This window comes from Strix aluco, chromosome 11 (assembly GCF_031877795.1).
Source record: "Strix aluco isolate bStrAlu1 chromosome 11, bStrAlu1.hap1, whole genome shotgun sequence".
NCBI classification, from domain to species: domain Eukaryota; kingdom Metazoa; phylum Chordata; class Aves; order Strigiformes; family Strigidae; genus Strix; species Strix aluco.
Genome location: NC_133941.1, coordinates 22,375,506 through 22,391,321, shown reverse-complemented (window position 1 = coordinate 22,391,321; position 15,816 = coordinate 22,375,506). Strand labels below are relative to the sequence as shown.

General features: G+C 39.6%; 2 protein-coding genes across 6 annotated transcripts in view; one reads left to right on the top strand and one right to left on the bottom strand.

The window, feature by feature from the left end:
• The window catches only part of EFCC1 (EF-hand and coiled-coil domain containing 1), a 56,654-nt gene extending 43,690 nt beyond the window's left edge, over nucleotides 1-12,964 (top strand). Inside the window, exons 6-8 of one of the 3 annotated variants that reach the window (XM_074836676.1) lie at nucleotides 7,070-7,228; nucleotides 9,511-9,580; nucleotides 11,177-12,964. In XM_074836676.1, coding sequence (XP_074692777.1) covers nucleotides 7,070-7,228; nucleotides 9,511-9,580; nucleotides 11,177-11,310 — 363 coding nt within the window. In that variant the 3' untranslated portion in view covers nucleotides 11,311-12,964. The remainder of the gene's footprint in view (nucleotides 1-7,069; nucleotides 7,229-9,510; nucleotides 9,581-11,176) is intronic. The other 2 variants (XM_074836677.1, XM_074836678.1) reach the window with 2 other exon arrangements.
• CFAP92 (cilia and flagella associated protein 92 (putative)) overlaps nucleotides 1-15,816 on the bottom strand; it is a 121,668-nt gene that overhangs the window by 81,338 nt on the left and 24,514 nt on the right. The gene's annotated exons all lie outside the window — the stretch shown is intronic.

Here is a 15,816-nt window from a genome sequence, read left to right as displayed (position 1 = left end):
TTTCTTTCAGCAGAGGTTATAACCACAGTAGTTAAAAGCCCCAGTGCAGTATCCTAGTAATCGCATGTGGTCTTACTATTTAAATACTGCAAACTTCAGCCGTTGATGAGCATAGATTTAAACGCTACCAATCATTCTGTGAAACAAAAATAGTGCATCACATGCATTGCTTTGGTCTGTTTTGTCGTAAGGCTCAGTTAGTGCTTGTTCCACATTTTATATCCCTTCTTTAAAAGGAGCGTAAAGATTTCAGTAGTTCTGGAAGGATTATCTTAATCTGTAAACCATTTAAAGAGTAAAACATTCAACTTCTTTACATGTTGCCTCCTTTGATTTTTATCACTATTTCATATCGTCATCCCCCTTGACTAAATTAAATGAGGTTACTCGTGAGGAAAAAATCTAGAAACAGAATAAGATCATACTTGTGTCTTAGACAATTTGCAGTATTCGATGACTATTCCTGTAATACTTCTTAGAGCAACACAAAGCTTTCATTTATACTGCTTAACATCAGACCACGTAAAAAACTACATTTATTCTTTTACCTACAGCAAGGGAATACCTTCCTGTAGGTAGTACCAGTTTTCTTCTTTTTTGTTCATTCAGAGGTAGTCATCTTCTTCTGCAGTATCATATCGCCTTCTTTTTAATCTCTGGTGATGGATATTAGTTCTGTGTGCCTTGTTCAGAAAAGTACTATTATCAATAGATTAATACAAAATTCCAGGACAAAAATGGAATCTGTTGCACTTGATTTAAAAACAAGCAGGGTGGTGAATAAGACATAGTGCCAACTCACTGCAACATGAATTTAAAATCAGTAGGATGAATCATTTTGAGCCTGTTAGAAATTTATTCTTAAACTCTCTTACTTTTATTTAGCCAAGCATTTATATCTTGTGTGCAGTTATAGGTGTGGTTTTTTGGTGCTACAAAACAGAGAGACAAGTAATAAGTCATTCCTTTCAAAAAGGTGACTGTTCCTCTAATCAACACAAAGCAAACTGGAAGACTGAGAAATGCTCTGTCATCTAACTTGCAAATGTATATATTGGCTTAATAAATAAACCACCAAGAACACTTTCTCTGATCACCTGACAAAACTACCTTATACATTGCCCTATATGCTTCTGTTTGGACCTGCTCAGTGCTGGAAATTAGACAAATAACAACAAAGCTAACAAGTAACAAACTCAGCAGGCAAGTGCAGAGCAACACTCTCAAATACCAATTAATAATTGCTTCAGTCTAAGACTTATAAAACCAGGGGATAAGAGAGTTCTGAAATTCGTCATGTCTAGAAAGTTCTGCCGAACATTTAAAAATAGTTTCTACTGAAGACAGTGTGATGAAGGTGTCGGGACCTGGGGAAAATAGATGGAGAAAACATGAGTGAATTCTAAAAATAAAATGATACGCTGCCAAGTGTAGTGCTGCAAAGAAATGCCAATTATTTTCCATCAAAGCTTACATACAAACTGCCAGCTTAATTAAAAAGACAATTAGTTTATGACCTGCCATACAGGGACAAATGAAAAGTTCATCCTAATATCATGCACCTGATGTCAAGCAGCAGTTGCTTAGAGAAAATCAATGAGAAACAGTACAGAGGATTTTCCTCTTGGCCTTCCTTACCTGGTTGCCAACACACAGGGATAGACACATCTTGAACTGGGTGTTGCAGGGAGTATCATGTTTAATAGACAGTACTGGAGATATTTACCATGAATTTACCTTTCCTTTCTTTACATCTAGAGGTGCTTCTGGTATCTCATGTCAAGGACTTTCACATAGTAGTTAGAAAGAAACAGCTTTTGAGGATTTTTTTTGTTAGCTTTACATCTGCTGCCCGATCACCCAGTGTCACCTCATTTTTGTGCTTGGGAATCAGCAAATGATCTTTCCCTCATAATTTTACAGACTTTTACTACCAGAAATACTGCCTCAGTTATCACCATTCCTAGTCTGCCTCAGCTCTCTTGCTATAGAAACCATTACTTATTTTTGTTATTCTGTTTTATTCTTCTATGTGCTTTTCAAGCTCGATTAACCTTTTCAAATGAGAAGAACTGAAAATGTACTTAGAGGTCATTCACGGCATAATCATAGTTTCTGTTTTGTCCCTAGTTCCTTTCCTAACAGCTCCTAGCATGCATGCTTTTGATCTCTGCTGACTGCTGAGCTATGTTCAGGAGATTACAGCTCTTCTAGATCTCCTTCCTGAGTGGCAGTGACCATCACTACATACGTATGACATTGCGTACCTTTACAACATGTCTTACTTTGCATTATTGACACTGAATTTCATCTATCTTTTATTGCCCATAGCTTTTAAATATCATAAACTCCTGCTGTATTCTTCACAGGCAGCTTTAGTTTTGATTACCCCCCAAAAAAATGAATTGGGAGCAAACTTAAACACTTGGACATTCACCTTTTTAAAAAATCATTTATGAATATGCTGAACAGCTCAGGCCTTAACCCAGCTCCTTGTGAGACCCTAAGGATTATCCCCCTCCACTGTGAAACCTTCAATCCTGGTCTGCCACTCTGTGCTCTACCCCCATCTTTTAACCAGCTGTAAGTCCACGGCAGGATCTGTGCTGCTGCCCTCTGGCAGGGACTTTTTTTTTTTTTTTTTGAATCTCATCAAAAACTTTTTGCAAATTTGAAATACAGTCTATCAACTGAATTAACTTTATTCGTATATATTCACAGACCCTTTCAAAGAAATCTAATAGATTCTTCACTATGTTCATCTATGTATTCACCAAGTCTCTCCTCCATTACAGTTCCTACCAATTTGCCTGACAGAATTACTGATACTCTTGAGGCAATTTGCTGTTCCTCAGATCATCTCTGCAGCCTCTCTTAAAAACTGGTGCTCCATTTGCCACACTCTAGTCCTCTGAGGGTGAAATGATTTAAAAGATAAATTACACAGCACAGTTTGGCACTTCATTCTGCCATTTTGTTGCTGTTTTCTTCCTGTTTTGAAAATTTTTCTCAGGTTCATTGCTTAAAAATGGCTCTAATATGACAGCCTTCTGAACTTCTGTGGAAAATACAATGGAATTATTTTGTCTTACATTCCTAAGGGATTTTTGCATATTAATTATTCATTGTCCTAGATGTACATGCTATTCCAGAGCTCAGATTTTGCCCAAGACATTCTCCCTCTTTTATAAGAGCGTTGGATATTAGCACCTGACTTCTTCTCAAAACTGGTGTTTGGCAAGGTAGGATTTCCATGTCACAAACACGGCGTAAATCCAAAATCAGGCTTTGCTGAGGGACTTTGACAGAGCTAAGAACAAACCCCACTCCTCTGAGCCCTGTGACTTAACTACCCAGCATCCCTCCTCAGTATCTAGGTTTTAAAAATAGCTTACGCTTAACTGTCGTAATTATTGCAAATGTTAAGGTAACAACAGGTTCTAGATGTAACCTAGCTAGGGAAAACAATTTGGGAGAATGTTTTAATGATGCACTGAGCCCTGTCTTAAAGCACAATAAGAAGACAAAAAATGCATACCCGTACATATAAATGAAACAAAGGAAACTAGCATTCTTATAGATGACAAGGTGGCTGTTAAGGTATAACTTAGCAGTTTATTAGCTGCAGAATAGGGAATACAAGAAAAAGGGCTTTGTAAGAGCAGTCAAAATAAAGAGGGAAAAAGAAGCAGCAGTAGCAACAAATGCTATTTCCAAATATCACTAGTGGCACTCTTGACTAAGTATAGTGCCTGTGCTGTCTGCACAAACTAAGCAGCTGGTCGTGACACTAGACAGCTATGGAGAACTCAAGTGGCATGCATACTAAGGAGAGGAGTTTGTTCTTGTCCCATTCATGTCTGTATGTGGGATCCACTGCCCAGCGACAGCCCTTCAGTAACACCCGGCAGAGCACAGAGGACTCCCTGTGCCGCTTTCCAAGAAGGCAGTTTTGCCAGCATGACTGAAGCAGAAGCTAAAAGCAGCAGATAAGTGATGTTAGGGGTGCAGGACCAGGATAGGTGGGCACCCGTTATGAAATTCCATGAGCATCTGTCTAATTGCATATTTGGAATGTCTATTTTACACTTAAAAATAGTGGCCTTTTACCTCTCCTCTCTGTTATCTGATATGACACTACTTTACATGCACCAGAACATAACTACTTCATGTGTTTAGTACAGATCTACGCTGGGTAATATTTACAGTGTGGAGGCAATCTGCAATATAATAAAGGAAACCACATGTTTAATTCATTGAAGACCTCCCACAGCCTCTAGAGTATTTGTTATGTCTCAGTCGGCCTGCTGCCACATTGGTGGTAACAAAATTGGCTCTCCATACAGGAAAATGTTAGTGTATTCATCTAAAAGAGTCGTTCAGACAGGGATGCTGAAATAATTGTTTGGCAGATGGACCAGGTTAAGTGATCCAAACCTCTGTTGCTTGGAGGAGCTGGAGTGAGTGTCTCACAGGGCAAAGCTCAGGGAGAGCTAATGGAACAGGCTGATTTCCATCTGATGGGGGAATAAGTGCCAACTAATACATACTATTAGCACTGTCAGAAACTAAAATGACCTTCTAGAAGGCTCGGTGTGCATCAGGGGTTGTTTTCTTTTTTCACTCTGTTGTGACTTAGGTTTTAGGGAACTGAAGTTCCTTCCCATCTATTAAAGTTCATCAGGATACAAATTTCTACAAGAAAATCTATTAAATAGCGTGCATATCAAGGCCTCCAGCTTTTCAAATTCAACTCTCTTCTTAGTTATTTTTAAAACTGCAATAAAGATAAAAGATGTCAATAAAAAGAGATTAACAGAGCCAGCAAATTTAGCATTTACCCCACATAATTTTGCTTCTCAGTGTAATATTTATAAATATATTTAGATTGTGTTTTCAACAAGAAATTGCAAAAAATGGTAACGTTTCAGAATACTGGACACAGTAAGAATTGTGAAATAAGTTTACTTTTATTAATAAACTTGAAATCTATCAGTGCTCTCAAAGGTCCAAAATTAATATTTAAGTGACATATTTTCCAAGGAATGCTTTTCAGGCTCTTTTTAGCAACTTGGCCATGTATCTGCAACAGGGCTGAGTGTGACAAAGATATTTACTTTTGCAAATGGTGTGGCAGCTTTCTGGTTCAAAATACTTACATTTTGCATTGAAACAAAAACTACATTTCAAATCCTGAACAATTTTTCATGGGGAAGTCTGAGGCGACTGACAGGTCAGCTCAGCTTTGGAAGGTCCAGGTCTGAGGAGACCCGTCCGGCCCAGGATTTATGTAGTGTTCAAAGGTCTGGTTGAATCTGGACTTTTCTGTGCTTAGCTGCAAACCAATGCTTCACCAAGAACACATGCCAGTGTTTTGCAGAACCAGAATCTTAATTTTTTTTCCTTAAGACACTTTCTTTTTAACCAAAATACTGAAAAAAATTAGCTAATTACCTTCTTGTTTCACTGAATGTATAGATGATTGATATGTAGGAGTTGCAAGACAGAGATGTGATGATATTGGTGAGGGCACACAAATTAGTTATGCTTTATAGAGGATGACAGGAATGCGAAAGATTAGAAAACTGAAATAGTAATGCTGGTATTATAAATTTCTGAATGATCTGCTTGCATCCAGTGTTGCATCAACTGCCATTATGTGCAAGAAAAAAGCATGCATTTCCTAGCAACTATTGATTCTTCATTTTACGTAGTATGTTAAAGAAATTTACTTCCTTTCAAGATAATCTTCTGAAATGAGCTGACATTTACCAGATAAGGGGGAAAACTTAGTTTTGTACTTTAGCCTTTAAAGGCTGTGGATGTAGTTAAAGGCTGTGGATGTAGTTTACCTTGACTTTAGCAAGGCCTTTGACACCATTTCCCACAGCATTCTCCTGGTGAAACTGGCTGCTCAAGGCTTAAATGATCGCACGCTTTGCTGGGTAAAAAACTGGCTGGATGGCCGGGCCCAAAGAGTTGTGGTGAACGGAGTTAAATCCAGTTGGAGGCCGGTCACGAGTGGTGTCCCCCAGGGCTCGGTTTTGGGGCCACTCCTGTTTAACATCTTTATTGATGATCTAGACGAGGGGATCGAGTGCACCCTCAGTAAGTTTGCAGACAACACCAAGCTGGGTGGGAGTGTTGATCGGCTCGAGGGTAGGGAGGCTCTGCAGAGAGACCTGGCCAGGCTGGAGCGATGGGCTGAGGCCAACTGTGTGAGCTTCAATAAGGCCAAATGCCGGGTGCTGCACTTGGGCCACAACAACCCCCAGCAGCGCTACAGGCTTGGGGAGGAGTGGCTGGAGAGCTGCCAGTCAGAGAGGGACCTGGGGGGGTTGATTGACAGCCGGCTGAACAGGAGCCAGCAGTGTGCCCAGGTGGCCAAGAAGGCCAATGGCATCCTGGCTTGTATCAGAAATAGCGTGGCCAGCAGGGACAGGGAAGGGATCTTACCCCTGTACTCGGCACTGGTGAGGCCGCACCTCGGTGACTGGGTTCAGTTTTGGGCCCCTCACCCCAAAAAGGCCATTGAATGACTCGAGCGTGTCCAAAGAAGGGCAACGAAGCTGGTGCAGGGTCTGGAGCACATGTTGTATGAGAAGCGGCTGAGGGAACTGGGGTTGTTTAGTCTGGAGAAGAGGAGGCTGGGGGGAGACCTCATCGCCCTCTACAACTCCCTGAGAGGAGGGTGCAGAGAGGGGCGATGAGTCTCTTGAACCAAGTAACAAGCGATAGGACAAGAGGTAATGGCCTCAAGTTGTGCCAGGGAAGGTTTAGACTGGATATTAGGAAGCATTTCTTTACAGAACAGGTAGTCAGGCGTTGGAATGGGCTGCCCAGGGAGGTGGTGGAGTCCCCATCCCTGGAGGGGTTGAAGAGTCGGGTCGACATAGCGCTGAGAGATATGGTGTAGATGGGAACTGGCAGTGTTAGGTTAATGGTTGGACTAGATGATCTCAAGGTCCTTTCCAACCTAGTTGATTCTGTGATTCTGTGATTCTGTGATACTTATTGGGCAAGAAAGTGAAAAGCTCCAGTGTTTTTAATTTCCTGTGTCATTGTCCAGATGAAAGGCCCATTGCTAGGTGAACTGCAGCAAAAGGCGGAGGAGACCGAATTGTTGAAGATGGAGCTGCAGATGTTGGAGACTGAGAGAGTTAGGCTGTCACTGGTGGAAGAAAAGCTCATGGATGTTTTACAGCTTCTTCAACAACTTCGAGACTTGGTATGCAAGAAAGCAGGCCAGAGACTTAAAACTGGTTTTGATAGTGTCCCTTCCAAACTAAAAAGGATGTTCCTACCTTCTTTTAAGTACAAAGTCCTTTACACCAGGACTCATTTTTTCATATGTTTGCCCTGGGAACTGCCCAGTGATTGCAGAAAACTTTTAGACCCCTAAGGCTGACTTTCTGAAAGAGGCCTAGAGATCTCCTTGGATATAGAACTCCAAGCCCTCATTATCCTCTAAACAAAAATTTAGAGGCAACAAGGACTACAAAACTGCTAGCAATCAGAAAGAGTCTAGATTATTTTTCCTTCTAGAAAAGGACTTTTTTTTAACTGCATCCTAGCATCTCTGAGTCAGTATGAAAGGGATAAACCCCCTTCCTATATACCAATAAGGTATTTTTTGTAAGAAGTTTCTTACCCAATTAATAATCCAAACATGGACTTATAAAAGCTGATGTAATAACATTCCAGAAGTACATGGCCCGTCTTGCAGTTCAGTCCTTTAGAAAATAAACTTAAATCTCCTGCTCGGGAATGATAATGTTAAGGGCTGGCCAAAAGACAGGCAAATTGGATAATCTGTAGAACACAGAGTACGTTGGGAGCTGCACTGGACTGCCAGGAACTAATTTCTTTGATAATGACTGAGGGTTCTCAATTTTCAGCAAAACTGCTTAATCTGTGTGAGATGAGAATGCTTCCTCAGATGATCACTTTACTTTGTTTGAAGTACGCTCATGTTCCACTGATGACTCTAGGGACCAAGTGCAATATCTCATAATTTGGTAACTTATTTTAGCACTTGACAGGGAAATTCTACTTTCATATTGCAAGTCTGACACATGCATCAATAATAATCCAGTGAAGGATTAAACTAGTAAAGACTACAACTGGCAACAAGCATAATAACCTTTTGTGTCAAGACTTCAACATGTCATTCACCGGTCAGTTGTATTATTGCAAATCATTTCTGCTCGGGAGACAATCCATCACACAAGGTGCCATATCTCAGTGATAATAGCACTTAATGCTAATCATTGCTGGAAACATGCCACCCTGTGCTGTCAACTCCCATAGCACCAATACAGCAACACTGCTGTCAATGAACAAGATAATTTACAGCATTCCTGGTAGAGTTTAGCAAGGATCCCCTAAATCCCTGATGGGATATACTTCAGAAAAAAGAAAACTTATTCATCAGAAACTACAGTTTCAAGTGTCACTTCCCAACATATTCACCTTCATGTTTTAACTATCCCAAGCATCTCATTTGCAACAGACTCTACCACAAAGCAATGACTGTCCAAAGGCAAATGCACGTCCTGTTCGGACTATTAAAACCTCACACTGTGTTGCAGAGGTCATGTGTAATCCCAGTCTGCAGCAGACTGCTTTCCACTATGCCCCAGTCCCCACTGGGGCAGACAAACAGAAGGCAGACGACCATTGTCAGGCAGCAGGGCCAGTATTGCCTGTGCTGCTGGGAGGTACATCGTCTTCCTTCCACAATAGCCTCCATCCATTTTCACTTCTTGAAGTTTTAACAACAACCTGTCCCTGCGGATACAGGCGCTCGAAGTGCTAATTAAACTGATTGCAAGACCATCTCCCAGAAAGCATGCATTAGTGTCTTGATAGCAAATTAAGAGAGTTTGTTTTTCCAGACACATTATGTAATGTTCTAATATAAAACCACCACTGAAAAAGACCATTCAAATCCTAAGTAGTTTTTACAATCCTCTCACTTTGGCTAACATTTATTACATCTTAACATATAACTAACAGTGGGCTTGCCACATGACACATACAATCTCTTCTAATTTGTTTATACCTAAAATGGTTCCCAATGATTCCTGGAACAGCTGGGTCTGAGAAGCCTCTTTCTGAGATTACACCACAAAGTCTGTCTGTTTACCTTTCAACACATGCCTAGCAGAGGACTGAACGGGCTTTTGTCATGCATGCCCTGCTTACAAACCTTGCCCTCTAGATTTGTTTAGGCACACATTCTGGAAAATTCTGTATTTTCCACTGAATAAGTGTTATTTCTCTTTCTACAGCCATATTAAGGAACTGTGGCCATCCACAAACTGCTATTATTTGAGCAGTATCTAAAATAAAATGCTTGAAAATAAAGTAAATATAAAGTCTTGTGTTATCAGGATTCAGTTTCATTTTAATTTTCAAATGGAAATACACTGCATATAGATTTTTTTTGCATACATTTAAACTGGTGAAGGACATATTTGTGCCATAATATTATTTTGTTTTTTAAAGAACATATCTAAGCGAGCCTTGGGGAAAATCTTGCTGAGCACTTTGGAATCCTGCCGTGACCCCCAACCTGGTAAGAAAATAAATCATATATAAAGACCAAGAAGCCTGAAAAGTGTCCTTTTGGGAAAAAACACTAGATAGATAATGAACGGATGAATAGGAAAAAAATATTTCAAATACTGGGGAACAGGCTAGGGAGAAAGAAGTACTATGCGAGAAGATTACCTATAGAAAGTGATGCTTTCTAGTCTGTGACACATCAGAAACAAGAACACATCCAGGGCTTTTTTTAGCCCAGTTCAATTAGAATTTCACCTTAGGGGAACAATTCAGTATCCCACTAATGTCTGTAGGGCTTCATTGATATATGAAAGTGGAAAACATGACCAAGTATGTAAGGCACCTATTTATCAGGTTTGCTATCCCACTGCGTGTTGTATTCCTCTGCTGCAACACAAACAAGATCTACAAAACAGAGTATGTCTGTAAAGAAACCAGATCAAACCCGCACTCCTCTAATAATAGCCTTTCGTGCTCCTCTTATGAAAAATTAAACTTGCAAACTCCTCTCCCTTGACAATGGTCTGGTGTGCTAGAGCTGCCTTTGTAGGAACCATACAGGGATCACAGCCTGGAGGTTTAGATTTGATTACTTTGTTCCTATTAGCACAGCATTTGTACTTACCTTCAAAAAATGAACATCCTGTACCAAGCCCAAGAACATGGCTTGGAGGTGCTTTCAATAGGCAGACAGTAGTCAAAGGTGAGGTTATTAAAGACTAGATGTGGCCTGAGGGTTTAATTTTGGAGAATATTACTAACAGTGATTCAGGGAGAATAACATACAAACCACTCTGGGTTTTGCAGTTTCAAAGTCTTGTGGTTACTAGCGTCCAGCAATTCCGGGCACAGGCAGCCCAGAGCTAAGCCGTGCTGTCCCAGCATGACTGCAGGGGAAGCAGAGGAAAGAAGGCAAAGACAGACCTTGTTGGCTCCAGGACACCAACACTGAGAGAAACCATTTCTGAGCCATAGGTCAGATATTCTCCCAGTGAGAATAAGAGAAGAGGAGACTGTTAGTATCCACAGCACACAAGTGTCTAGAAGGTACTACTCCTGATCCTGCACAGGAACCCTGACTTGGAGTGATGCTGCTGAAACAAAGTACTTCCCTCTGTAACTTCAGCTTCCTAAAATGCCACCAACAAGTGAAGTAACCCTGAGCAGCTCTCTGTCCGTTCTGCATCACCATCGTCATAAACAGCTCACCTTCCCTGCTTTAGGTTTTCTGGCTGTGCACTTGGTATGACTTCAGCAGCTTTCCTAAGCCCTTGTAATCAAACATCTTCTTCCTTTTTAACAAGATTAAGTGGATGGTTGGATTGGCAACTTTTTATTGTGACATGAACTAGTCTTTGTTCACACAAGTATGTGAGAACTCAGTGGGCAGTGAATGAAGCAAGAGAACCAGTAGAGAAAACAGTCCTCAAACACAGTTCCACTTGCATTTTTATAGGGCTAGGAATTTGGTATTTGGTCTCAAAATTTAGACATTTTATGATAATTACTGGAAATGGCACCTATGAAGAAAAGAGCTTGTGTTACGATTGTTAAACTGCAACTTTCTGTTGATCAAATTATAATGTTTACTGTTTTCTTTTAAAAGGCAAAGCCCACCTATTTGAAGTCCTAGATACTCTTTACCACGAGCTGACAACCTGTGAACTCTTAGAAAGCCAGCCTCTGGAGAAGGCACAGAGTCGGCAGTCCCTGTCTAACCCCCTGGTCATCTCGTGCTGAGCGGCAGTGCCAAGGACAGCCCACACCACCAGCCAAACAACAGTCCCCGTTCACTCAGACACAGGATGAATGAATGAGATTTGGCCAATTCAACGGAACCCAGCAATGGACAAGAGTACTAGAATAACTCAGCTATCAAATCAAAGGTTTGGTGCTTCTGGGGAGAGCGCCCGTTCCTCAGCTGACGTCAAAGCCCTCCACAACATGAATGAGCATCCACACAACGTGAGGACTACGTGGCAATGTCTGTCTCTGATGGAAGCCTAACCATCCTTGTACGATGGCTCTGTAACTGTACTGGTTAACCAAATAAAAACTATTCCAAGTACACTTGACCTGACCTATTTAGATTTAGAGCCCTGGTTACACCCTGCTGGGCACTGTTTCTAGCTTTTGTGGTAGCTCAGTTCAAAAGCAAAAGGCAACCTATGTTATCACTGGCAAGTAAACCTCTTCCTTAACATACAAATGTGTATGTTAACATGCAAACATGCAAAATGACTGCATTATAAACACACACAGGAGTGGATGCCAGTAATGCAAGTTTTAAGGGCTCATGTATAAAATGCGTTTGTGTGTGTCTGTATTTGTGATTCAATTATTGACCTTATTTAACTCTGAAGCGAGAGTTGTTACTGCTCTGCTGAATTTTATATTTGCAATTATAGAGATGCCTTAGAAATCTGCAACAGCCTCTCCTGATGATAGCCTTAGATTTTACATAAAATGTTAAATTTAACTGCTTGAAAAAGGTACAAAGCAATCTTGTTCCCAGGCTCCCAGGGAAAGGGAGGGTTGAAAAATTCACTTTGCAACAGCTGCCGTTGTCACATTAGCAAATGACACGTGCAGTACGCAACTTTGTTCTCTCGTTTAATTTCCCTCAGTGCAACTGTAGAGACACAAAACTAGGCCCCACTTGCAGACAAATTAATGTAAAATGCTGGGCCTAATCGTGGTGCCACATCACATTTTAATCAGCAATAAAATAATTCCTGGCGGCAAAAGTAAAAAAAAAAAGTTGTTTTCAAGATGCCTTTGCTGTTTTGTTCAACTGTCAAACACAGAAACTAAACAAGCAGAGTTCTTAAACAATCCAGCTGAACTTATGGTATTAAAAAGATGCACTGTAGATCTTTTAAGAGTGTGAAATGATTTGCCTGAAATAATGCAAGCAATGAAATAGCATTCAATTCAGAACTGTGCATATATGAATTTTTCCCATGAAAATGGTTTTCATATAGGAATATGGTCCATACCACAATGCAATCTGGGGAATAAGATTCCTATTCCTTTCTATTCATAATACACTGTATATCTTACACACACCTCCATCCAAAATTATCCTACGTTACTTAGCATTTAGAGCCATGTTGGTAACAAAAATTCGCAATAGATATTTTCGTTTCATTTTAGAGAAGAAAAAAAAAGGTGTTTTGAAAACAATGGAACAAATTCTGTTCAATGGTGCTTTACCTGTTGGTTTTTTCTGGTTTATCAGAGGAAGATTTTAAGAATAGATATATATTTTTAATGTAGATTTTTCATAAAGATAAATTAGATAGGAGATGTATACATAGTGCAATATTCACCCTGTAAGAAGGAAAACTGTATGCTAATACTAAATAAATTACTAACGTAATACTAAGCATAATATACTATTAGTGTCTACTAAACTATATGCTAATATTACATACTATAAAAACTATACACTAAATGTGCAGCAGATATAAATTAAAATAAGGAGAACTTAGTTCCCTATTTGCGTTCATTTTATAAAAAGCCAAGAATAAGTATCAGCTTATGTTTTGTGCATCTCTCCTAGAGTTTCCCAGGAATACTGTATACGTATAAAGAGAGAAAATGCCAGCAAATCATTAAATAATCATGATCTGTGTGTATAGTTAGCAGACTAGATACTTCAGGAACAGGATTATAATGCAAGTACATACCAAATTACGGATACTCTCGTGTACTGCAGCATCCTTTCATCATTTGAATTAGTATTATTTACTGCATCCACTCTCTATATACATATACATGTGTATCTCTATTATATATACTTATGCATACCTTAAGATTGCTATGCTAATTGTATACTTTCAGTATCTTTTTCACCACTGATTTTCCACTTCAGTTTCTAATATATTTCTAGAAATCTAGACTATTAAGTAAAGTGATGTCCTAATGCCAGAATGGGGGAGTAGCAGTATAATCTGGGTGAGTACTGCACATCTTATCAAGCAGCAGTTGAACTGTAACTGGAAACTAGAAGATGTCATCACTGGAAACATAAACTGGTGTTAGGGAAGATGCAAACAGTTGAGATAAAGGAAGCTTTTGTGTATAAATAAAAAACATTTAACTGATATAAGAAGCAGCAAAATCATATCTTGCTAAATTAGCTTCAAATGCTGTAACATTTTTATTTCTCTAAGAAATGCCTATATCAGCATATGCTGATTAACCTTTTCATAATAAAAGCTGATTATTTTAACTCACAAAAGTACTTAATATGGAGCAAGTCAGGCTTGCAGTATTTCCATAAGAAGAATCTGTTCTTCAGGATGGATCAAGAAATAGTCCTCAGTCAAATTCTTGCTGGAAATCCAAGGCAAAACAAAGCACTGTACTTTGAAAGACCTTCTTTGGTGACCTTAAAATTGATTTTTTTCTTAAAAACTTTTACCTTCAAGTTTTATACTGACCCTGTCAGTAGTGTTGCTGAGGCTACTAAATATTTCATGTGAAGCTGCATAAATATGTGAGTTTAAATCAATGTAATTGAGAATTTTCTAGCTCTGCCTCAAAAGCAGGTAAGCTTCCAAGTTTGATTTACTATGTGGAACATGTTTGAAAGAGTCTGCACAGTAATCCTGGGAAGCAAACCCAAATCTCTAGGTTTTCTTAAAGACCTAGCTTGTTAGGTCAAGTAATTACTGCAGATTGCAGCTACCTTTTATTTTCTTTTTTTTTTCCTTTTTTTTTTTTCCTTTTTGAGTATTGGAATTGTTCCCAGATAAACAGCAAACTGAAATATCTAATCAAGTCTCTTTAATAGCTTCACCATATTTCAAACAATAATGTAGGAGCAGTTATTACCCACACCGTTGACTGCATAACAAATTCCTCCTTTGAACAGCTGGAGCAGTCCTCACACTAACGTGCTCTGCAACTGCTCATCTAGCATATACAAGATTGTAGATTTGCACAAACCAGTACTTCACCTTACAGGGAACATATACCAAGTTTAAATTGACTTTGGAGAAAAAATTTCCCTATATGACAAAAACTGAAAAGATAGCAAAGCACACTCAAAAACCTTCCATTTAAAAAATACCACCACAATATCCAGCATCCCAAATCTCTGCAAACATATTATTTTGTTTTATGTTTACCAACTGGTAATAAATGGACATTTAATTGCATCTTGACTTCTCAGAAAAGAAAAAAAATCCCAGTGAGAGTCCATGTGCTATCACCATAACAAGTGCAATTGCCCATCTAAAATTTTGCACAAAGGCCACCAGAGCATTCCTTTCTTTGGTAGGAAAACCATTTTGGAGGACTACACATGCATGACATGGACTAGATGATCTTCAAGGTCCCTTCCAACCTAGATGATTCTGTGATTCTATGATTCTGTTACCGGGTGAGACCAGAGCCCTGCTGTACAGCTTCCAACTGGTATGGGTTACTTAAGTCTTGTCTGCAGAAGGGACCTATAATACTTTGATTTTCAGTTAGAAAGCCAATGGTCATCTATAAAAGGGCTAAAGCAACCTAATTATGCTTTGAGGCACTCTGGTTGAACTCTGGCCTTATATCATGCTTGAGATTTTATCCCCTCCGCAGCATGCTCATTCTTCATTCTAGTAGATTTTTGTTTTCCTCAAGAATAATTCCTTTCTTACAGAAAGGACAGTTTGTTCCATCCCAGTTGGATCTTCTGGGGACTCCCTAATGTAATTCACTCCAGCAAAAAAGTTATTTTTCATCACTTCTATATGTCCCTTTCTCCTTCACTGCTAATTGCAGAGCAATAAATCCCTCAGGCTCCCAGATTTTGTTCTTTGACTGGTGTCCAGTCTTTCCTCAAAAGAACTGCCTGGAGTGTCCCCAGCACTCCTAACCCTCACTCCTACAAGTTGCAAGGAATGTGCCCTTTCTCCTGCTCACATGTCCCCTAAACCTGGCAGCCCAGCCCTCACAGACTTTGCTCATTTGATGTGTTTGCATTTCCTTAGCCTTAGTGGTTCAACATTAGATCTCCTCAAACTGTGATCAAACTTGCTTTCTTAGCAGTCACCATCTTAATTTATTAATTTTCTACAAAAACTGAAAATTTGCCATAACAAGGAAGGTAGAACATTTCCTCCACTGATTTCCACTGTGTTTCCACAGAACAAGCTTTCCCATTTGACTTCATTCTCAAACTACTTTCTCCTGCCAATACCCTCCTCACTTACCGTTTGCCATATTTCTCACCTAGATAACTTGAGGGTC